The sequence below is a fragment of the Gallus gallus genome, chromosome 25, assembly GCF_016699485.2.
Source record: "Gallus gallus isolate bGalGal1 chromosome 25, bGalGal1.mat.broiler.GRCg7b, whole genome shotgun sequence".
In the NCBI taxonomy this organism is placed as follows: Eukaryota; Metazoa; Chordata; class Aves; order Galliformes; family Phasianidae; genus Gallus; species Gallus gallus.
The window spans coordinates 1761663-1784482 of NC_052556.1; the positions used below are offsets into that span (position 1 = coordinate 1761663).

General features: G+C 63.5%; 2 protein-coding genes across 4 annotated transcripts in view; both read left to right on the plus strand.

Moving 5' to 3' along the window:
- The first annotated feature begins 15 nt into the window (after positions 1-15).
- On the plus strand, positions 16-11119 carry LOC107055115 (atrial natriuretic peptide receptor 1-like). The gene is made up of 21 exons (XM_015298478.4): positions 16-707; positions 1381-1583; positions 1954-2067; positions 3613-3748; positions 4487-4578; positions 4664-4799; positions 4874-4958; positions 5037-5157; positions 5540-5614; positions 5685-5762; positions 5836-5940; positions 6135-6206; positions 6312-6471; positions 6543-6698; positions 7363-7531; positions 7607-7753; positions 8244-8436; positions 8537-8711; positions 9889-9987; positions 10059-10150; positions 10853-11119. Exons 1-21 carry the CDS (start codon positions 26-28, stop codon positions 10913-10915), a joined length of 3153 nt encoding a protein of 1050 aa, XP_015153964.3. The 5' UTR covers positions 16-25; the 3' UTR covers positions 10916-11119.
- Positions 11120-11769: 650 nt separating this feature from the next.
- The window catches only part of INTS3 (integrator complex subunit 3), a 32407-nt gene continuing 21356 nt past the window's right edge, over positions 11770-22820 (plus strand). For 2 of the 3 annotated variants that reach the window (XM_025143500.3, XM_025143501.3), the window contains exons 1-6: positions 11770-12387; positions 14750-14833; positions 15741-15824; positions 19120-19233; positions 19416-19500; positions 20622-20688. In XM_025143500.3, the coding sequence (XP_024999268.1) occupies positions 12292-12387; positions 14750-14833; positions 15741-15824; positions 19120-19233; positions 19416-19500; positions 20622-20688 (530 nt within the window). In that variant the 5' untranslated portion in view covers positions 11770-12291. Of the gene's footprint in view, positions 12388-14749; positions 14834-15740; positions 15825-19119; positions 19234-19415; positions 20461-20621; positions 20689-22820 lie in introns of those variants that run through there. The other variant, XM_046904030.1, reaches the window with a different exon arrangement.

The window sequence follows — 22820 nt, forward strand, 5'->3', positions numbered from 1 at the left end:
CGCGGGGCCGGGGCCACTCGCGGCGATGCTGGCGGCGCTGCGCGGGGCGCTGCTGCTGTGCGGGGCGCTGTGCGGGGCCCGCGGGGCCGCGCTGACGCTGGCGGTGGTGCTGCCCGAGCGGAACCTCTCGTACCCGTGGGCTTGGCCGCGCGTGGGGCCGGCCGTGCGCCTGGCGGCCGCCGCCGTGAACGCGCGGGGGGATCTCCTGGCCGGCCACGCGCTGCGGTGGGTGTTCGGCAGCAGCGAGGACCGGCACGGTTTGTGCTCCGAGATGGCCGCGCCGCTCGCCGCCGTGGATCTGCGGTTCGCCCACCACCCCGCAGCCTTCGTGGGGCCGGGCTGCGTGTACGCGGCCGCGCCGGTCGCGCGTTTCACGAGCCATTGGGGGCTGCCGCTGCTGACGGCGGGGGCCGAGGCGCACGGCTTCGACGACAAACGCGAGCAGTTCGCGCTGACGACGCGCGTGGGGCCGAGCCACCGCAAGCTGGGCGAGCTGGGAGCGCGGCTGCACCGGCACTACGGGTGGGCGCGGCGAGCGCTGCTCGTCTATTGGGACGAGAGGATGGACGACCGGCCGTGCTTCTTCGCGGCCGAAGGGCTGTACATGCAGCTGCCGGCGGTGCACAACATGACGGTCCTCGACGTGGTGTTCCGCCACCGCGGGAATTACTCGTTCATCATCCAGGAGATCCGGCAGAAGGGACGCGGTGAGTGCGGGGGGTGCGTGCGGGGCGCGGAGCCCCGCGGCGGTGCGCCGCTCCCCGCTTGGAGTGCGCGGTGCGGGGCGGCGCGGGGCGGAGCGGCCGCCCGAAGGGGAGAAGCCGGAGCGCGCGGCTGCGTGCGGGTGAGAGCGGTGTGCGGGGCTCGGCGCGGTTCAGACGGCTGTGCCGAGCCGCTAACAGGTGCGCACCGATCCGCTCCGCACGGCGCCGGGGACGGTCCGGCACGCGTGGAACGCCGCGCAACCCCCGCGCGGCCGCGCAGCCCGGAGCCGTCCGAGCGCCTCCGTCCCCCCGCCCTTCTCACCCCTCGGAACTGCGGCCCCGGGGCTGCGGCGCTGCCCGTCCGCTCCCGGTGCCGCGGGGGGATCCGGGGGGGACACCGTCGGGATCGCGGGCGGAGGAAACGGAGTCGGGAAAACAAGAAACGTCGGGCCGGGCCGGGCCGGGGGGGGGCAGCGGGCAGCGACCCCTCTGAGTCCGCCTCCGGTACCCCCCGGGGGGTGTAGCGCGCACCGGGGGGCACCGCGCGTTTGTAACGGGGGTTATGAGGTTCCCCCGTTATCGGTAACCTGGGCGGGTTGGGGGGGCCGTCGTCGCCCCCATTGGGCTCACGCCCCGGGGGGGGGGGGGGGCCGTGTCGTGACCCCCCGCCCCGCAGTGGTGTACGTGTGCTGCGCTCCGGACACGCTGCGGGAGCTGATGCTGCAGGCGTGGCGCGAGGGGTTGACGCGAGGAGACTTCGCCTTCTTCTACATCGACATCTTCGGGGCCAGCCTGCAGGGGGGGGGGCGCTTCCCCGACCCCCAGCGGCCCTGGAAGCGCGGGGACCGCCACGACGACAGCGCTCGGGAGGCCTTCCAGGTGGGCGGCGGACGTCCCCCCCCCCCCCGACCCCCACAACCCTCCCCACCATCACGGTGCACCCCCACGGGTAAAGCAGCCTCGAGCGCACAGCCACGTGCGCACCCCCTCCCCCTGGCGCTGCCCCCCCCCACCCCCCCCTCCCTTCGCCCACCCCCCCTCCCTTCGCCCACCCCCTGCTCGCTGCTGGCAGCTCTGTTGGAGGAAGGAAGCGACATTCATTTCCCCGGGTCTCGGCTCCAGCGCTGCCTGCGGCTATTAATAGGGGCGGCACAAAGCCAGCCCTGCCCGGGGCTCGGGGACCCTCGGCGGGCACAGCCCCGTCCCCGTTGCCAACCCCCCCCCCCCCCCCGACCCCCCCCCACCCCAGGCTGTCACCATCATCACCTACAAAGAGCCTGAGAACCCCGAGTACCGACCCTTCGTGGAGCGGCTGAAGGAGGAGGCGCTGACCCACTTCAACTTCACCATGAGGGACGGATTGGTGCGGAGTGGGGACAGCGGGACGGGGCGGGGACACGGGGTGGGGCCGGGGGCATCAGTGGGGTGAGGGGACATGGGGTGGAGATGGGGACACTGAGGGCTTGGGATGGAGATGGGCGCATTGGGATGGGGGGACATGGGATGGAGCTGGGACATTGGGATGGGGGGACGGGGTGGAGCTGGGGATGTTGAGGACATGGGATGGAGATGGGGGCATTGGGGTGAGGGACATGGGATGGAGCTGGGGACGTAGAGAACATGGGATGGAGATGGGGACACTGAGGGCTTGGGATGGAGATGGGGACATTGGGATGGGGGGACGTGGGATGGACCTTGGGACATTGAGGACATGGGATGGAGATGGCAACATTGGGGTGAGGGGCATGGGATGGAGATGGGGACACTGAGGGCTTGGGATGGAGATGGGCGCATTGGGATGGGGGGACATGGGATGGAGCTGGGACATTGGGGTGAGGGACAAGGGGTGGAACTGGGGATGCTGAGGACATAGGATGGAGATGGGAACGTTGGGATGAGGGGACATGGGATGGAACTGGGACATTGGGGTGAGGGACACGAGGTGGAGCTGGGGATGCTGAGGATGTGGGGTAGAGATGGGAAGATTGGGATGAGGGGATATGGGATGAAGCTGGGGACATTGGGGTGAGGGACACTGATGGCTTGGAATGGAGCTGGGGACACTGAGGGCTTGGGATGGAGATGGGGGGACATGGGATGGAGATGGGGACATTGGGGTGAGGGACATGAGATGGAGCTGGGGATGTTGGGATGGGGGGACATAGGATGGACCTTGGGACGTTGAGGACATGGGATGGAGATGGGGACACTGAGGGCTTGGGATGGAGCTGGGGACATTGGGATGAGGGACATGGGGTGGAGCTGGGGATGTTGAGAACATGGGATGGAGATGGGGACATTGGGGTGAGGGGACATGGGATAGTGCTGGGGACACTGAGGGCTTGGGATGGAGATGGGGACATTGGGGTGAGGGACATGGGATGGACCTTGGGACGTTGAGGACATGGGATGGAGATGGCGACATTGGGGTGAGGGCCATGGGATGGAGCTGGGGATGCTGAGGACGTGGGATAGAGATGGGAAGATTGGGATGTGGGGACATGGGATGGACCTTGGGACGTTGAGGACATGGGATGGAGCTGGGGACGTTGGGGTGAGGGATGTGGGATGGAGCTGGGGACACTGATGACATGGAATAGGGATGGGAATATTGAGATGTGAGGACATGGGATGGAGCTGAGGACATTGAGGACATGGGATAGAGATGGGAACAGTGGGATGACAGGACATGGCATGGTGCTGGGGACACTGGGATGTGGAGACGTGGGATGGAGCTGGGGACACCATTGGGGTGAGGGACATTGGGGTGAGGGACATTGGGGACGTGGGCTGGAGCCGGGGCTGCTGGGGATGTTGGGACGGGACGCGGCACGGAGCTGCTGGGGGTGGTGGCACACAGTGATGCGGGGCTGTGGGGGCCGCCGTTCCCACCGCGCTGTGCCCTCAGATGAATTTCATCGCGGCCGCCTTCCACGACGGAGTGCTGCTCTACGCTCACGCTGTCAATGAGACGCTGCAGCGCGGCGGCTCCGTCACCAACGCCTCCGCCATCATCCAGCAGATGTGGAACCGCACCTTCTATGGTGGGCGTCCACCTCCACCCCCATCCCACCCCCACCCCATCCCATCCCCATTCCACCCCCATCCCTGTCCCACCTCTTCCCCATCCCACCCCTATCCCACCCCATCCGATTCCATCCCCACCCCCATCCCATCCCACCCCCATTCCACCCCCATCCCCATCCTACCCCCACCCCCATCCCATCCCTATCCCACCCCTATCCCACCCCCACCCCATCCCATCCCCATTCCACCCCCATCCCTGTCCCACCCCTTCCCCATCCCACCCCCACCCCCATCCCACCCCATCCAATTCCATCCCCACCCCCATCCCATCCCCATCCCCACTTCATCCCCATCCCTATCCCACCCCCACCCCATCCCATCCCCATTCCACCCCCATCCCTGTCCCACCCCTTCCCCATCCCACCCCCACCCCCATCCCACCCCCATCCCACCCCATCCAATTCCATCCCCACCCCCATCCCATCCCCATCCCCACTTCATCCCCATCCCTGTCCCATCCCACCCCATCCCATCCCCATCCCCATCCCTGTCCCATCCCATCCCCATCCCCTCCCCATCCCACAGGGCTGACTGCCACCCCACGGCCCCACTCCCACCCGGGTGGGTGTTTTGGGGTCGGACTCAGCAGGACGAGGCTGTGCAGCCCCCACGGGGCGCACAGAGCCGCTGCCCCCACCAGCACTGTCCCCATTCTGGGGTCCCGGCCCCCCCCCGAGCCCCTCATTCATCCCCAGGCGTCACCGGGTTCCTGAGGATCGATGAGAACGGGGACCGGGAGAACGACTACACCCTATGGGACATGGACCCCACGAGCGGGGACTTCCAGGTGGGAGCTGCCCCGGGATGGGGAAACCCCACAGCCCCACAGGGACGTCCTGACCCCCCCTTTCCCCCCCCTCCATCCCACCCAGATGGTGGCCAACTACAACGGCACCACCAAGGAGCTCCATATGGTGCCGGGACGGGACATCCATTGGCCAGGGAACGTCGTCCCCTCCGACGTCCCCCCCTGTGGCTTCGACCACAGTGACCCCCAGTGCCGGAAGGGTGAGCGGTGGATGGGTGGGGGTACGACCCGGGGGGGCCCACAGCCCCTCACCACCCCCCCTCTCACCCTACAGCCAACCTGAGCACGCTGGAGGTGCTGTCCCTGGCGCTCAGCCTCGTCCTGCTGGCCATCACCGTCATCTCCTTCTTCATCTACAGGTGGGAGGTGGGGAGGGGGCGGCCGGGGGGGTTGCAGGGGGGGGACCCGTGGGGGTCTCAGCCCGTGGTTGGGTGCAGGAAGCTGCAGCTGGAGAAGGAGCTGGCGGCCGAGCTGTGGCGCGTGCGCTGGGAGGACCTGCAGATGAGCAGCATGGAGAAACACCTGCGCAGCGCCGGCAGCAAACTCACCCTGTCACTGGTGGGGTGGGGTGGGGTGGGGATGGGGTGGGGATGGGGTTGGGGATGGAGTGGGGTGGGGATGGTGTGGGGTGGGATCAGGATGGGATGGGGGTGGGGTGGGGTGGGGATGGGGGTGGGGTAATATAGCATGGGATGGGGATGGGGTGGGATCAGGATAGGGTGGGGATGGGGTGGGATCAGGATAGGGTGGGGGTGGGGTGGGGTGGGGATGGGGATGGGGATGGGGATGGGGTGGGGTGGGATCAGGATGGGATGGGGATGGGGTGGGGTGGGGATGGGAATGGGGTAATATAGCATGGGATGGGGATGGGGATGGGGTGGGGTCAGGATAGGGTGGGGATGGGGTGGAGATGGGCTCATCCCACATCCTTCCCCCCCAGAGGGGCTCCAACTACGGCTCGCTGATGACAGCAGAGGGGCAGTTCCAGGTCTACGCCAAGACGGCGTATTATAAGGTATGGGGACACGGGAGTGGGGCCGGGGACCCCCACCCCAGCGGGCACCCACCGCCCCACCCGTCCTCAGGGCAACCTGGTGGCCATCAAGCACCTCAACCGCAAGCGGATCGAGCTGACGCGCAAGGTCCTGTTCGAGCTGAAGCACGTAGGTGGGGCTGGGGAGGGCCGGGGGTCCCCGCAGTGGGGCAGAGCCCCACACACGCCTCACTGCCCCCCAGATGCGAGACGTCCAAAACGAACACCTGACGCGCTTCGTTGGCGCCTGCACCGATCCCCCAAACATCTGCATCCTGACCGAGTACTGCCCGCGTGGGAGCCTGCAGGTGCCGGGGGGGTCCCCGAGCCCTTGGGGGGGGTCCCCGAGCCCTGGGGGGGGTCCCCGAGCCCTGGGGGGGGTCCCTGAGCCCTGGGGGGGACCCATGGCACAGCCCACCGCCCCATGTTGGGTACGTGTGCCCATCGCCCCGTGGTGCTGCCTGGGATGGGGGGCAACGCTGCGCCCTCCCTGCATCCCCAGGACATCCTGGAGAACGAGAGCATCACCCTGGACTGGATGTTCCGCTACTCCCTCACTCTGGACATCGTTAAGGTAACGAGGCAATCCCCACGGGGAACCCCATTCCCACTTGGGGGGGGGGGGACGGGGGACGGGACGGACCACATCCGACCCCCCCCCCCCACGCCGCCCTGCCAGGGGATGCAGTTCCTGCACAACGGCGTCATCGTGTCCCACGGCAACCTCAAGTCCTCCAACTGCGTGGTGGACAGCCGCTTCGTGCTGAAGATCACCGACTACGGGCTGGAGAGCTTCCGCGTGGCCCCCGACGGCGACGACTCCCACGCGCTGTTTGCCAGTGAGCCCCGTCCCGCTCAGCCCCTCCGCCCCCGACGTCCCCGCCCGGCTGACCCCGTCCTGGTGCCGCAGAGAAGCTGTGGACTGCGCCGGAGCTGCTGCGCATGGAGGCACCGCCGGCCCGCGGCACGCAGAAGGGAGACGTGTACAGCTTCGGCATCATCCTGCAAGAGATCGCGCTGCGCAACGGCGTCTTCTACGTGGAGGGAATGGATCTGAGCCCCAAAGGTGAGAGGGAGGGGGGGGGACGTGGCCGGGGGGGCATGATGGGCTGGGGGCTTTGACCCAGTGGTGGGTTCTTGGATGGGCTGTTGGGTTCTTGGAAGGGCTGTTGGGTTCTTGGAAGGGCCGTTGGGTTCTTAAACCTATTGTTGGGTTCTTGGAAGAGCTGTTGGGTTCTTGGAAGGGCTGTTGGGTTCTTAAATCTATTGTTGGGTTCTTGGATGGGCTGCTGGGTTCTTGGAAGGGCTGTTGGGTTCTTAAGCCTATTGTTGGGTTCTTGGATGAGTTGTTGGGTTCTTGGAAGGGCCGTTGGGTTCTTGGAAGGGCTGTTGGGTTCTTAAACCTATTGTTGGGTTCTTGGATGGGCTGTTGGGTTCTTGGAAGGGCTGTTGGGTTCTTGGATGAGCTGTTGGGTTCTTGGAAGGGCCGTTGGGTTCTTAAACCTATTGTTGAGTTTTTGGATGGGCTGTTGGGTTCTTAAACCTATTGTTGGGTTCTTGGAAGGGCTTTTGGGTTCTTGGAAGGCCTGTTGGGTTCTTAAACCTATAGTTGGTTCTTGGATGAGCTGTTGGGTTCATGGATCTGCTGTTTGGGTTTATTGTTGGAAGCGCTGTTGGGCTCTTGGACTTGCTGGTTTACGGGACCTACTGATGGGTGCTCCTCCCTGCAGAGATCATCGAGCGGGTGAAGAGTGGGGAGTGCCCCAGCTTCCGCCCCTCGGCCAATGTGGGGTGCCACATGGAGGAGCTGGGCCAGCTCATGCAGCACTGCTGGGCCGAGGACGTCCTGGAGCGCCCCGACTTCAACCAGATCAAGGTCCAGCTCCGCAAGTTCAACAGGTGCCTCCACCTCCCACCACCCCACAGGAGGAGCCCCCAAACATCCCCACACAGGCACTGACCCCTCTGCTGCAGGGAGAGCAGCAGCAACATCCTGGACAACCTGCTGACACGCATGGAGCAGTACGCCAACAACCTGGAGGAGCTGGTGGAGGAGCGCACCCAGGCCTACCTGGAGGAGAAGCGCAAGGCTGAGGCTCTGCTCTACCAAATCCTGCCCCAGTGAGCGCCATGGGCCCAGACCTCCATAACCACCCCCAGAGCCAGCAGCCCCTGCCTTCCTCCCACCCAGTCCCCCGTAGGATGCTCTGCATGGCTGGGGTTGCTCGGAGGGGCTGGGAGACCCAGGGAACCCCCGGAGGGGGTGGGGTTCTTGGATGGGCTGTTGGGTTCTTGGATGGGTTGTTGGGTTCTTGGAAGGGCTGTTGGGTTCTTGGATGGGTTTTTGGGTTCTTGGATGGGCTGTTGGGTTTTTAAAGCTATTGTTGGGTTCTTAAACCTATTGTTGGGTCCTTGGATGGGCTGTTGGGGGGATGTGGGACTGGGAATCCCAAGGATCCCCCTACAGGTTGGGGCACCCAAAGGATGTCCAACCCAACGAGGGGTCTTCCAGCGATGGAGACCCCCATAGGAGTGGAGCACGGCATGATGTGGGGCTGGGGACACCCGAGAGGGGCCGCGTCCACCCTCACCCACCCCCCCGTGTCCTCAGCTCGGTGGCGGAGCAGCTGAAGCGGGGGGAGACGGTGCAGGCGGAGGCATTCGACAGCGTCACCATCTACTTCAGCGACATCGTGGGCTTCACGGCGCTGTCGGCCGAGAGCACCCCGATGCAGGTGGTGACGCTGCTCAACGACCTCTACACCTGCTTCGACGCCATCATCGACAACTTCGACGTCTACAAGGTGGGGACGCGGGGTCCCCGTGCGTGTCCGACGTCCCCCCTACCCTGTCTCCGGGATGGTGATGACCTCACACCGCGTCCCCCCGGCGATGTCCCCCCAGGTGGAGACCATCGGGGATGCCTACATGGTGGTGTCGGGGCTGCCGGTGCGCAATGGGAAGCTGCACGCACGCGAGGTGGCTCGCATGGCGCTGGCGCTGCTGGATGCCGTCCGATCCTTCCGCATCCGCCACCGCCCGCAGCAGCAGCTCCGGCTGCGCATCGGCATCCACACCGGTCAGCGGGGGGGGCACAGTGCCCCTGGGGGGCGTTGGGGTGAGGGGGGATGTGGTATCCGTAGGGGACATTGGGATGGGGATGGTGGGGTGGGGATGGGGATGTTGAGGTGGGGATGGGGATGGTGGGGTGGGGATGGGGCATCCATAGGGGACATTGGGATGGGGACGTTGGGGTGGGGATGGGGATGTTGAGGTGGGGATGGGGACGGTGGGGTGGGGATGGGGACGTTGGGGTGGGGATGGGGCATCCATAGGGGACATTGGGATGGGGACGTTGGGGTGGGGATGGGGATGTTGAGGTGGGGATGGGGATGGTGGGGTGGGGATGGGGATGTTGGGGTGGGGATGGGGCATCCATAGGGGACATTGGGATGGGGATGTTGGGGTGGGGATGGGGACATGGCATCCATAGGGGATGTTTGGATAGGGATGGGGACATTGGAGTGGGGATGGAGACGTGGCGTCTGTAGGGGATGTTGGGATGGGGATGGGGACGTTGGTGTGGGAATGGGGACGTTGGTGTGGGGATGGGGATGTTGGGGTGGGGATGGGGCATCCATAGGGGATACTGGATGGGGATGTTAGAGTGGGGATGGGGACGTTGGGATGGAGATGGGGACGTTGGAGTGGGAATGGGGACATTGGGATGGGGACATGCCATCCATAGGGGATGCTGGGGTGGGGATGGGGACATGGTGCCCATCAGGGACGTTGGGATGGGGATGGAGATGTTGTAGTGGGGATGGGGACATTGGCACGGGGCTGGGGATGTGGCATCCATAAGGTTGTTGGGGTGTGGATGGGGATGTGGTTCCCATAGGGGATGTTGGGATGGGGATGAAGACGTTGAAGTGGGGATGGGGCCATGACATCCATAGGGTCATTGGGGTGGGGATGGGGATGTGGGGGTGGGAATGGGGACATGGCACCTATGTGATTCAGAGGGGATAGGGACAAGGACTTGGCACCCATGTCGGTGTCTGTGGTTGGGATGGAGACATGGCATCCACATTGGTCGGAGAGGACGGGGACGTGGCATCCATATGGGGTCAGAGGGGATAAGGACAGAGATATGGCAAACATGAGGGTCAGTGGGGATGGGGAGGGGGCTGGGGGCTCACTGGGGGCCATGTGGGGATGGGGAGGGGGCTGGGGGCTCACTGGGGGCCATGCAGGGCCCGTCTGTGCCGGCGTGGTGGGCCTGAAGATGCCCCGGTACTGCCTCTTCGGGGACACTGTGAACACGGCCTCACGCATGGAGTCCAATGGCGAAGGTGAGGGTGTGGGGCCGGGCGGGGGGCCGGGGGGCACCTGTGGGTGCTGATGTGGGGCCGTCCCCATCCAGCCCTGAAGATCCACATCTCGGCGGTGACCAAAGCGGTGTTGGAGGAGTTCGGCTGCTTCGAGTTGGAGCTGCGGGGCGACGTGGAGATGAAGGTGAGCGCCCACCGCCCCAACCCGCCCCAGTTGGGTACCACCCAATTGGCAATGGGATACCCTCTGTACCCCAACCCCAGTGGGGCCACGGGCTCACTCCCTACACCTCAGTCCCACTGGGGCATTGGGAACCCCTGGGCTCTGATCCCAGTGGGGCAATGGGAACCCTTTGGGCCCCGATCCCAGCGGGGCAATGGGAACCCTTTGGACCCTAACCCTAACCCTGATCCCAATGAAGCATTGGGAACCCCTGCGCCCCAAACCCAATTGGGCAATGGGAACCCTTTGGGCCCCGATCCCAGCGGGGCAATGGGAACCCTTTGGACCCTAACCCCAATCCCAATGGGACAATGGGAACCCTTTGGGCCCTAACCCCAATCCCAATGGGACAATGGGAACCCTTTGGGCCCTAACCCTAACCCCAATCCCACTGGGGCAGTGGGAACTCTTTGGGCCCCAATCCCAAAAGAGCAGTGGCCACCCTCAGTACCCCAATCCCAATGGGCCATGGCTGCTCCTGGACCCCAACGGGAACCCACTGTGCTCTCATCCCAATGGGGTGCCCCCCCTAGCCCCCCTCCCTTGCACCCTGATCCCAATGGGGCACAGGCACCCCCAACATTCTGTCCAGAGCCCTCGAAGTCCCCCATCCCCCCCGGGCCCCATTGGGGTAACGGAGCTCCCCGCCCCCCCACCCCACAGGGTAAGGGCAAGGTGCGGACCTATTGGCTGCTGGGGGAGCGCGGGAGCGGCACGCGGGGCTGAGCCCCCCCCCAACACCCGGAGCCCCCCGAGTGGGGCCATATGGAGGACGAACCCCACCGCTCGGGGGGGGGCAGAGGGGGGGTCTGAGCCCAGCACCGACCGCGGCGGTGCGTGGAGGAGCGGGACGGGGCGGCCGCGTGTCCGGTGTGGGTCAGCCCCCCCCCGGAGCGGTGGGTTTTTGTAATAAAGCTGTGTGTGCGCAGACGTCGGGCGGTCATTGCGTGTCCGTATCGCCCCCCCAATCCCTCCCCCCCCCCCCAAATGTCATGGTCCCATCGAGCCATGGGGTGCGCTCCCCCCCCAGTCCCGGTGCCCCTCCCCCACCCCTCTGCGGGGCACACGGATGGAGGGGGGCTCAGAGGGACGGGGAACGAACTGGGGGGGGGGTTGACATGGGGAGGGGTCCCGAGGGCGGAGGGCGTTCCAAAGGGGGGGTCACTGGGGGTCCTGGGGGGGGGTGGGGAGGTGACTGGGGATCCTGGCAGCGCGTGAGGTCGGAGATGGGTCGGGGGGGGCTCGGCTGTGCCGCCCAGGAGGTATTGGGGTCCCGGTCCCGTCCGTGCAGGCGCGGGGGGCTTCGCGGTGCTGCCGCCCCGTCCCGTCCCGTCCCGTCCCGTCTCGGGAGCCACGCGTGTCGGCCCCGCGGGAGTGGGGGCGTGGTCTCCCCGCGCTCAGACCCCGCCCCCACCTCCTCATTGGTCGACCCGAGCAGCTCGGCCCCGCCCCTCCTCCTCTCTCCCGCGCCCTGTCACTCAAGGCCACCTTTCCGCTTCCATTGGTCAACGAGAGGGAGGGGCGGCAGCTTCCGGCGGCGGGCGCTTCCTCTTCCGTCCAGGCCCTCCCGTCCCTTTCCCAGTGACTTCCGGCCGGCGGCGCTGGGCGGGGGGCGCGCAGCCGCCGCTCCCCTCCCCCGGCACCGAAACCCCCCTCGCTGCCGCCACTCCAGGCCCGGCTCGGCCCGGCGGCAGCCGCAGCGTTCGCCCCGTCCTCCGGGGCAGCTGTCAGCCCCGGTGCCTCCCCGTACCGCCGGGGCTCTCTGCCCTCCCCCCGCTCAGTACCGCCCGCAGCCCCCGTCGCACCCCACAGGGCCCCCTACAGCCCAGCACGGCGGCAGGGGGGGCCCGCGAGTGGTCGAAGAGCAGCCCCCCACCCCCTTCCCCCTCGTTCCCCCAGCCGTCGCTGTGCCCGCACGGCCCCACTGCCGGAGCGCGGAGTGCTGCGGGGGTACCGGGGGGTGCCCGTAGAGCCCCCCCATCCTCCGGCCGGGAAGGACTGGGGGGGGCAGCCGGGCCTACCCTGGGGACGCAGAGGGGGGGCTCCTCTCAGGCCAAGCCCCCCCCCCCGCCCGCCTCGGGTAGGGGCTCCCCCCGGCAGCAATGGAGATGCAGAAGGGGAAGGGGGGAGCGGCAGGAGGAGGAGGAGGCAAGTTGCTGCTCTCCACCCTTCTGGATGCCAAGGATGAGTTGGAGGAGGTAGGTGTGAATGGGGGGGGGGGGAGCAGGGGGGGGCTGCGGGCAGGGGGTGTGTGCTGCACCCCTCACCCATCCCTGCAGGGAGTGGCGTTAACGGGGAGCTCAACCAGGGCCGGGCCACACGTTGGGCTTTTCTTTCCACAGCATCACCAGGGAGGTTCCCACAGGTAGGGAGGGTTTGGGGCTCCCCGGGACCACCGGGGGCTGCCAGAGGCAGTTGGGGAAGGGAGCTGTGCTCAGGGCTGAGGCTGTGGGTGCGTCTCCTCGGCCCCTCTGCGCACGTCTGGCTCGCAGGGTGAGCAGCTGTGGGCCTCCGAGCTGTGCTGGGGCTCTGCTGTGCCCCCCCCGGGATGGCTGTGCTTGTGGGAGAGAAGGATTATTTACCGTGGGATGGAAACGTGTCCTTACGGCTCGTGAAGGGGAGCAGGTTGAGAAAACATCACGCTGGATTTCAGCTATAGGAGAAAAACAGGGAGGTAACTGGAACGGCCCGGTCTCGAGGTCTGGAGTCGGAGTGTATTTATGTTCCTTCCAAGCACCCAGCGGCCCCTGTGTGTGCTTTGGGTCCCATCCAGCTCTGCTTGGGCTGTTCCCAGGTCGGCCCCGTGCAGCTCTGCCTGCCTGGCATGGATGTGCTGGGAGTTGGGGCACCGCCAGCATCGGCTCCACCACGCAGACAGAGCCCAGAGGATGGAGAGGTGGCAATGAGAGGCCTCCCAGCGGCCGCTCCTCCATCCTTCCTTCCCTGCTGGAAGCAAGCCTGGTTTGATAACACGAGCTCAGGTATCAGCAGTACTCCCAAGCGGGAGTGGCGGCCCTGATGGATTTAGCACCACGAAGTTTGTTTCTCCTGGTAAGAGCTCAACGAATGGAGAATGTGCAGGAAAAGCCACGCGTGCTCATCGTGTTTTCGAAGTCGTCAGGCTGCAGAGTTCAGATGGAAGCTGCTGCCTTCCCCTCCGGCAGCAGTTGGAGCCGATGGCTGTCGGGCACGTCGGTTTGATGGTGGTGATTGGAGGGCTGGAGCTCATTGGAACTTCTCATTCCGGGTGCTGACACGAAGACATCCCTCTTGCTCTGCTGTGGGTTTTGGCAGAGCTCGTTGCTGCAGTGTCAGCTGTGATGGTCGCTCAGAGGTGGAAGTTCAGTTTTCCTATGGCTTGCACGCCCGGCTGCAGGCTGATACGTCTTATCCATGAGCTGTGCCTCATCAGCCCTGGGGTCAGTGATGGTAATCGATGCTGAACCTCCTGCAGAGCTCTTCTGGTGGCCCTTGGCTGCGTTCTCTGCCAACAAGTTGTCTTTCTTGGTGCTGGGGTTTTCCTGCCTTTGTCTCCCAGCCGTTGGATCTTGTCCTCCCTTTCAGATTCATTGGTCTGCTTTCGAGTGGGGATTTTCATGGCTGCTCTTTTATAATGCCACCGCTGGGCCTCCAACAAAGCCTGTGTGACAGAGGCGTTATGTCTGCATTACTGACCGGCGCATCTTCTTTCGTATCGCCTCCGAGTGGAGAACTGCTGACCCTTTTCTCACTGAATCCTTCACCGCAGCCCCTTTGATGTGCAGAGGAGTCCTCGAGCAGCTCCATAATCTGAGTGATGCGATTGCAAAGCAATGAGGAGCAGATGAGGACTGCAGGGATGTCTGTTCTGCTCAGGCTTTCCCTGCCCCGGAGATGGGCACAGAGCTGTCGCTGGGGGAGCGATCCCCTCCATCCCAGGGGACCTCAGAGGGCTCCGTGCTGAAGGAGGTGTCACACATCAGCACCTTTGGACCCTGCAAAGGTTATATCTTCACCACTGAAACAGCCAGAGGCAGCAGTTGTTGCTACAGGAGAGCTGATGTGCAAAAAATAAGCTGCTCTGATCGCTCTCAGGCTGAGTGGGAGCGCGTGTTGGAGAGCCCTTCCCATCGTCTCGTAGGGATGCTCATGTGGAGGCATCGTCTGTTCCTGCTGCTCTGGGCCGGGCGTTGCTCACACATTGAGCAGCTGCAGCAGAAGATCCCCGGGGTGCTGAATGGGCTCGAGGGGCCTCGGGGTGCTCCGGCTCAACCTCGCCATGGCTGGAGCAGCTCTGCAGCTCCTGCGGGTGGGGAGCCCACCTCCATCCCAGTTCTGCACGCTGCCTCTTTGACCCCCTATCCAAACAGTACCGGTATTGGTGTCACTGAATAACGGCACCTTTCCTTTTGGGCTCTTGGAGTGCTGTCAGCAGAGTATTTCCAACCCCGACCCGTGCATGGAGGAACGTCTGTGAAGCCCCTCATCCCCGCCGGCTGGAAGCTGAGGGTGCTGTTGGTGCCACGGGTTGAGGTGTGGGCTCATCCCATGCGCTGCTGATGGTGCTTTGCTCTGTTTCAGAGGCTGGAGAGGTGTGTGGGCATCGTGACTTCGCTGACCAACGGGCTGTCCGAGCGAGAGGCCAACGATGCCCTCAATGCACACGTAAGTGTTCCCCCCCCCCACCAAGAGGGGAGAAATTCAGCCTGGAAGGAACAGTTCAGGGTGTGCTGTGGGCGTCCCAGCTGTGTTCTCCCTGTTCCTAAACCTGTCACGGAGCTGTGAGCGGCTAAAAGACAAAACATGGCAGCTTTGGTCCTCATTTAGGGCTGTGTTTGGGAGCCAATTCCTTGCTGAGAGCTGAGTGTGCAGCAGCATGTGGGCACCGTGCGCTGCAGGTCTGGCGCTGCTCACGTGCTGCCGCTGTTTGCATTTCTGATGTATTTTTGTCCTCCTGCACTGCTCAGATCAGCTTTTTCTTGGCCTCCGAGCAGGCAGAGCGCAGACCACTGGGAAGGGCAGGTTCAGCCCTCCTGCTGAAGGATGGAGCATTTATTTCTATCTCTGCGTGGTCTTAAAATACTCGGCAGCACGCTGCAGACGTGACCGTATAAGGAGAGCTGTTGCGTTACATCCCGGCAGCTCTCAGATATGTGAGATGTGGGGTTTTTTTCCTCCCTGGAACACCTTGGGCTCACGGAACGAGTGGCACAAAGTTGCCTTTCCTTAATGGGAAGAGGGTTGGCAAGCCAGGCTGGGCGCGCAGAGCGCTGCGTGGCCGGGCAGGTTGTGGAGGTCTCCTCCAAGAGGAGGCTCAGAGCTGCAGTGCTGAGCGTTGGTGGGCACCGTTCCATTTGCAGAGCATCCCGAAACGGCCCCAAATGTCCCCGCGCTGCGAGGTCTGCGCCGGTGCCACCGTCACAAAGGTGTGCAGACCTCAGGGAGGTGCCACGTGTTTGCTGTCCCCCTCTGTGGTTCCCTTTCGTTGCTTCGAGAAGGGCTTCCCTCTCCGTCTGCCTTCCTGACCGTCCCCTCACACCATCTGCTCAGCGACAGCGCTCTTCTCTTACAGATCTGTAAAGGAACCCCCCAACACGAGGAGATCTGCCTGGGCCTTTTCACGCTGGTGCTGACCGAACCCACTCAGGCGCAGAAGGTAAAGGTTTTGCACCCATGGGTGTGCACGGCGTTGGTGCGTGAGGAATCCTGCCTTCCAAGCAGCAGCAGGTGTCTGTGCACGGCCCCCCACACCGAGCCACGTTGATAACAGCACAACAACTTTGGGCTGTTCTGCTTTGATTTCATCCCCGTGGCACAGGCAGTGCAGCAGCTGCTGTGGGGGAAGGCGGGCTGCCACCATGGAGGGTGGTTGGGTCCTTTCACAGCCCCGGGGTGAAGTCAGTTTTGCAGTGGGAGGAGGGCACGGAGGCTTCGAGAAGCTGCAGAGCCCTTTCCCAGCGTCTGCCTTCCCCTTGGAGGCCCTGCAGGGATCTGTGCGTTACGGGTTGGCTGTAGATGCCTCCAGAAATAATGGGGCTCTGGAGGAGAGAGGCATTCAATTCCTGGAGAAAATTGCATCTTAGCTGTTGGCCTCTATTAATTTCCTAGAGCAGATTTAATTTCTAAGCAACCCTCTTTTATAACACCGCTGCAAAGCGTGGTTTTTAAAACTGCTTTTAAGCGTCCCCATTAAGATGAGCGCTGTGTGTTCTGAGCGGGTTTGGTGCTGCAAACAGAGGGAGCTGGAAGTGATGCTGTGCTGCAGGAAGGAGAGCTGTGTGCAGCTGGGGGGGGTCCCGGAGCCCTCCTGGAAGGGCTGTGTGTGGTGGGGGTACCCGGGGGTCCTGGTTTGGGTGCGTTGCAGAGAGCAGGGATGGTGCAGGATGGAACGGGTTGAAGGCACTGTGTGCTGCGTTGTTAGGGATGTGCAGCCCTGGGGCTGTGCTGGACTCAGGGTGGTGACTCATGCCCTGTTCTCCTTTGATTTAATCACTGCTGTGAGGGCAGAGCTCTCCCCACCGAAGCAGCAGCTCCAGATGAGCTCTGGCTGTCGTGGTGTTGCAGTCGTCGTCGTCCCAGAAATCACATCTGACGAGGAAATCACACCTCTCCTGGGAGCCTCGAGGCTCAGCTGCTGGCATCGCTGCTGCAGGCTGGGTTGCTCTTTGCAGGTTGGCTGTTCTGCTCCATCTCCTCCGAGCCTTCCCAAATGTGGTGGCGGAGTCCCCGCTGCCCTCCAGCCCCGTTCTGCCTCATGCCGTGACTGTGAGGCGTCTGTTGGCCACGGGAACCCCGAGGGGCTGAATGGGGACCCATCCTTCCTCCCAAGAAGCGTGGGAGCCAAAGAGCAGCTCTTATTGCTGACCCGTGGGACGGTTCCCCTCCTCCACGGGGAAGAAAATGTTCTCCTCTCCTCCAGGACGCGGTGGACCTCAGCTGGAAGGGAATACAGAGCCCAGGGGCTGAGCGTGGGAGTGCAGGACTTGCAGGGCAGGTGCTTTGCTGTGCTGGCAGCGAGTCTGGCAGAGCTGTGGCATTTAATCTGCCTGGCAATCACATTGCGAGGGGCCGAGTGGAGCCTCTGCGGTGCCTTCCCCTCTCTAATTTCCTCTGGCAAAGGGACAGGCAGCCCAGCTGTGTGTGAGCAAGCTGGCAGGGGGACATACCTGCTGCCTGCAGCCGTGGCAATGCAGCGTGGCTGCTCCCGCTGCCCTCGTCAGGTCGGATCCTGGGAGCACAGTGCTTTCCTTGGGGGATAATTGGGTCTGCCAGTCCGCTGTCAGCTCTCATTGCCACCTGCGTGGTGTCCAGACAACGTGGCCGGGGGCCAGCGGTGCTTTTCTGCTCGATTTTTGGGGGGTGAATTTCTCCTTGCTTTGCTCCCCTGCCTGCGAAGAGGGGGCGAACGCTCAGCTGACTGATAGAGCGTCTTATAGGGTGTGTGAGAGAGCTCTGAAGTCAGTGCTGGATGGGCAGAGCAGAGGTTCAGCACAGCCCTGTGTGTCTGCAGGAGCGTTCCCACCTCTGTCCGGGAGCATCAGAGCCACGCAGGTGCTGTGGAAGCAGCATTGCTGCAGACAAACATAGCCTCACCGGCAGGAACAGCAAAAAAAGGGGTGTCTGAGATGGCTGTGTTGAACGTGGGGGCGCTTCTGTGCTTGCTGGGCTGCACGGTGCTGGGGGGGCACCTCTCTCCTTCTGCCCCACGGCGGCCCTTAAACCCTCTGCTGTATGAGTGGGGCCGGAGCTGCCCCAGCAGAGCGCCGTGGGGCGAAGCTGCAGCTCTCCCCCTCCCGTCTCTCTGCCTCGACGCTCCAGCAGGGAGAGCTTAGCTGTGCTAAACACATCCAGCTGTGAGCAGGGACACTTGACCGCCTTCAAATATCAAAGTGACAGCAGCTGATGTGTCAGGGCTGCCTCCTCCGCCTGGCACTTCTCCCTTTAATTAACGCTCGGCGCGGAGCCGCACTGCAGCCCGGCTCTGGCGTCTCCTCCTGCCCTGGGCTGGGGTCCTTTCCCTGCTCTGCATCTGTTTTATTTCCCACCCCCTTCATTTAAAGCTCACCTTCATCCCTTCTTCCTTCCCGTTAATTAAACAGCCCTGTGTGAGCAGCAGCTCCGATCTGCCCGCAGTGGGGAGGAGGCGATGGGTTGCTCCCAGCTTTGGCAATGCGATGTGGTTTCAGGTTCTCTTCCCCCCCATCCCTCAGTGCTGAGCCCTGAAGGTTTCCTCCAAGCCTTTCTATGGGTCATCACAGCCATCCTTGTGCTGGGGGCTGCAGGATGGGGGGGGTCCAATCTGGTTTGGTCGGTTTGAAATTGGTTTAAATGGTGCCGCGTGAAACGGGGAGGGAGAAAACCGGAGTGCAGCAAAGCTCATCAAAGGGATCTTCTGAGGCCTCATTAACTCCTCCAAAGGAAGATGCTGAGACCAGACCTCTGCTCTCTGGAATACCATGACATTTACCAGCACAAATTAACGTTCGTGCAGAGCTACTTAGCAAATTACTTCCTAATCACCCTCCGCCCCCCGCTGTCCTGAGCAGAGGAGGAAGGGAGAGCCAGCACCTTTGCACCCTGGCCTGGCTGCCGCTCATCGTGGATGAACTGTTTGTTAATTGATCCTTCCTGGCGGAGCCCTGGCTGCCTTTCTCCTCTGCTCTCGGCCCCTCCAGAGCTGCAGCTGGGATGGGGAGGTGGTCGTGAGCCGCCCGGCGGTGTCTGCTTTGCAACGGGCAGCCTTTGGCTCCTGGGCTGACTGCAGCCTCCCCGCAGCACTGACAGCTCTGCTGGCCCGGCCCCAGGATGTGGGTTCAGGTCATCGCCTGGAGCCTGCCTGCCTCGGTGTCCCTTCCTTCCCCGACATGGTTTCTTTGCTGTTATCTAATCAGGTTTTGATAAAAAAAAAAAAGCGTTGCGTGTTTTTCATTACGGCCTTTCCCCTGCTGCAGTGCTACCGGGACCTGGCCCTGGTGAGCCGAGATGGAATGAACATCGTCCTCAACAAGATCAACCAGATCCTCATGGAGAAGTACCTGAAGCTGCAGGACACGTGTCGCACCCAGGTGAGGGGGGCTGCCGACCTGGCAGAGACAAGGAGGGGGCACTGGAGCTGGAGGGGGGGGGGTCGTGGGCTCACCTGGAGGGGATGTGCTAAGGGGGCTTTGGGGGGGGGGGGGGGTATTGCATCCACGGTGCTGTCGTGGGAGGGTCCCCCCAACCCACCTTCCCTTCTGCTTCTGCCCAGCTGATGTGGCTGCTGCGGGAGTTGGTGAAGAGCGGCGTGCTCGGCGCCGACGGCGTCTGCATGACCTTCATGAAGCAGATTGCAGGTGAGCTCAGCCGCCCCGGGCGGCGGCGTTACGCACGCACGCCCTGCTCCCAGCAGCCAGGAGCAGAGATGGAGCCCTGAGAGCCGCTTCGTCCCGACATCCTCCACGAGGAGTGAGTCAGACGGAGAGCCGGGAGCCTTCTGGCAAGAGCTGCAGCCGCCAGGAAGCGCATTGGTTCCTGTTGCTGCCAGCTTTCGCCTCGCCACGCTGCACGAGGGCACCCGCATCATCCTCAGTCCCTGCCCTCAGCCACGCGGGGTGGCAGCAGCGCTATCAGCAGTCGGAGGTGCAGGAGAGGTGCTGAGAGGGTGACAGCCCCCCCCCCCCCAGAGGGCTGGGTTTGCCCGTGGGGTCCTGGTGTAAGCAGTGTGCACACACGCACGCCTTTCCGGCTTTGCAGGAACGGTGCCTCTTCCTTGTTCCCCGCTCAGCCCCACTGCTGACGTCCGGGCTGCAGGAATTCGTGTCCCACCATAAAACCTGGCGCTGTGCTTTCATTGCGGGGCTGGAAATTGTCCTGTCCGCTCTTTAGGGGAGGAAGGAGGGGAGGGAGGGGACGGAGCCCCGAGCGCGAGCCAAGCTGTGCCGGTTGTCGCGGTGCAAACAGAGCGTTCCACAAACCGCTGCTGAAGGCATCCCTTGTTTCCTGGCTCACACCTCCCCGTGCGGGGCCCCTTCTGTGCTGGCAGGGTGCCACTGTCCCCTCGTCAGCGTTTTATGATGCTTTCATTGTTACGATCCCATTGTTTTGGCCGGGCTGCGCAGTTGGAGTTCCTCCGCTCCCGGTGTCACCGCAGCTCCGGGCATTGCCCCACTCGTGGCCTTTGCTGGGGACGTCAGGCGTTCCCTGCAGCTGCTGTGTCCCTTTGTGAGCTGAGCAGCTGGGAATCCCACTGAACCTCACCCCCTTTTCGGCTTCTCCGCCGTCCAGAAAAGCGTTACCCATTCCTCCCTGCAGAGGTGCAGCTGTAGCAAAGGCCCCTTTGATCCCCCACCAGCAGCTGTGCTTACGCCTATGGGCGTGCGGGGACAGCCGAGCATGCAGAGCCCCCCCTTAGCTTTGACTGCAGGGCAGTTTGACCTAACAGGCTTTGCTCTCCTGTAATCCTTTTCCCTCGCAGGGGGAGATGTGACGGCGAAGAACATCTGGCTGGCAGAGAACGTCCTGGAGATCCTGACAGAGCAGAGGTACCCACGTGGGATGGGGCAGGTGGGGCTTTTCCTGCAGCGCTGAGTGCGGGAGGGCAGCGCTGGGCCAATGTCTGCACTGATGGTGCAAATGGGAGCGGTGCCAATGGGGTTTCCTATACAGACGCCCTCCGCGTCCCCTCCCTGCGTCCCCAGCCACGTTTCCAGGCTGTGGTGTGCGTTCCCAGCTCTCCAATCCCTCCTGCTGCGGGGTTGTCCTCAAGTCCTTCCATTAAGCAGCCAGCCTCAGGGGCTGCGCTGCACGTGGGCTGAAGCTGCCCTGCACTGACGGTGCGCGCGTGGCTCAGAGCTGATCCCGGCCATATTTTCCTCCTGAGCTTCCCCAGCCTGCGGGGGAGGTGTTCCTTTTGGGGGAGTGGGACGGAGTTAATTGCCCAAAAAGCTTCCTGTGTATAAACAGCTTCTGCCTCTCTGGGGCTGCAACTGGAGTTTGTTGGGGGCGGGCCAGCTGGGAAGCATTGTCCCACGGGCTCAGCGTCCGTTGGCAAAGCGGCCGCTAATTGGCGATAAGCACAATTCCTCCCCGCGGCCCCGGCTGGGCAGCCCTTACTTGTAAATAGCTTACAGCTTTTCCGTAATAGCAGAGGTTCTCTTATTGCTGTGGTCAACTATCAGGTGGTTGAAGCGTTTATTTGGCCCCGGGAACAGCCGTGAGGGCCAACTACAGCCCCTGTGTGCTGGAGGCGACGCCACGGAGAGACCCTCCAAGGGGGGGAGACCCTCCAAGGGGGGGAGACCCTCCAAGGGGGAGAGACCCTCCAAGGGGGAGAGACCCCCACTCTCTCCTGGGCTTGTCCCATTTCTGCTCCTCTTTAGCAGTTCCAAACCCCACTCCTTTTCTGAGCTCAGCTCCTGTGTCCCATCTGAGCCCCTCAGCTTGCACTGCTGCCCATCTGCACTGCATCCCCTCTGCGTGGAGCATCTCCGCCCTGAGCACGGTGCAGCTCTTCCCTTGCAAACCAACAGATGCAGCTCAGGAGGAGCCGCTCCTGCCACATCTGCCTCCGGGTCTGCAGGAGAGCTGAGGGAAACCCGAGCTGGAGGAGTTTGTCAGAGGAGCAGATGGGAGAGGAGAAGCTTTGGCTGCCGATGAAGGCGCTGCTGAGTGTCTGTGCGTGCGGTGCAGTGGCTCAGAAGCAGCACAAGGAGGGAGCTGAGGGTTGGGAAGGAGCCCGAGGTGCAACCTGCAGCTCTTTGCTGGGATGCGTGCGCTTTGATTAGCAGGAGAACCAGGGCTTTAATTAAAGCCACGCTGGTGAAGGTCTGATTCCGCGTTCGGAGCGCTGAGTGCTTGCTTTAATTAAAACCAGGAGCAACAAAGCTGCCTCCCCGCAGCCCCACGGCGCTCAGCTGCTGATGGCAGCGCTTCCCCAGGGCTGCCTTTTTCTGCCTCCCAATCAATGGGTCCTGGGGGGTGTTGGCAGCCCCCCTCCCCCCCCCCCCTTTTGGACAAGGTTTCTATTTATGTTCTGCACAGCTCGCAGTGGGAGAAGAGCAGTGCTGACCCCCAGCTCACCGGGACCCCTTAATTACTGCCGCATCCTCCCTGGCCGTAACCTTTGCGCAGCGCCCAGCTCGCTAATTACCAGCTGCCAGCACCCAGCTAAGGGCTTTCCCAGGCTCCCCCCAAAGTGATTTAGGGCCGCTGACCCGTTTGTCCCCAGGCTGTGGCTCTTCAGGTGGCAGCAGCACTCGGGCAGGCTGTGATTTAGGGAGATGCTGAGGGCCATCAATCAGCGCCAGCCTGGCCCGTTCCTGGCACCCGGCGCCAACAGCCAGGCTGACTCTGGTCGGTTTTATGGACGGAGAGGATTTATTGTTGCAGTCAGATAAGGGAGAGCAGAGAAGGCGGCACACCCAGCAGGGTGGCTGAGAAACAAATCCGGCCCCGGCACCGCTCGGTGCCCTCCTGGGTGGAAAAGCAGAGCGTGCTGTGTGTGCTGTGTGCTGCTGGGCACATCCCTGTGCAGGTGGATCCCCCACTGTATGCCCCCCAGGATGGCCGTTTGTCCCCATTCTACCCTCCTGCCTTTTCCATCCGGCTCTGCTTTGCCTCCTGCCCCTCTGGCTGCCTTCAGGTTGCAGTGTGGGGCAGCAGCACCTCGGTGGGA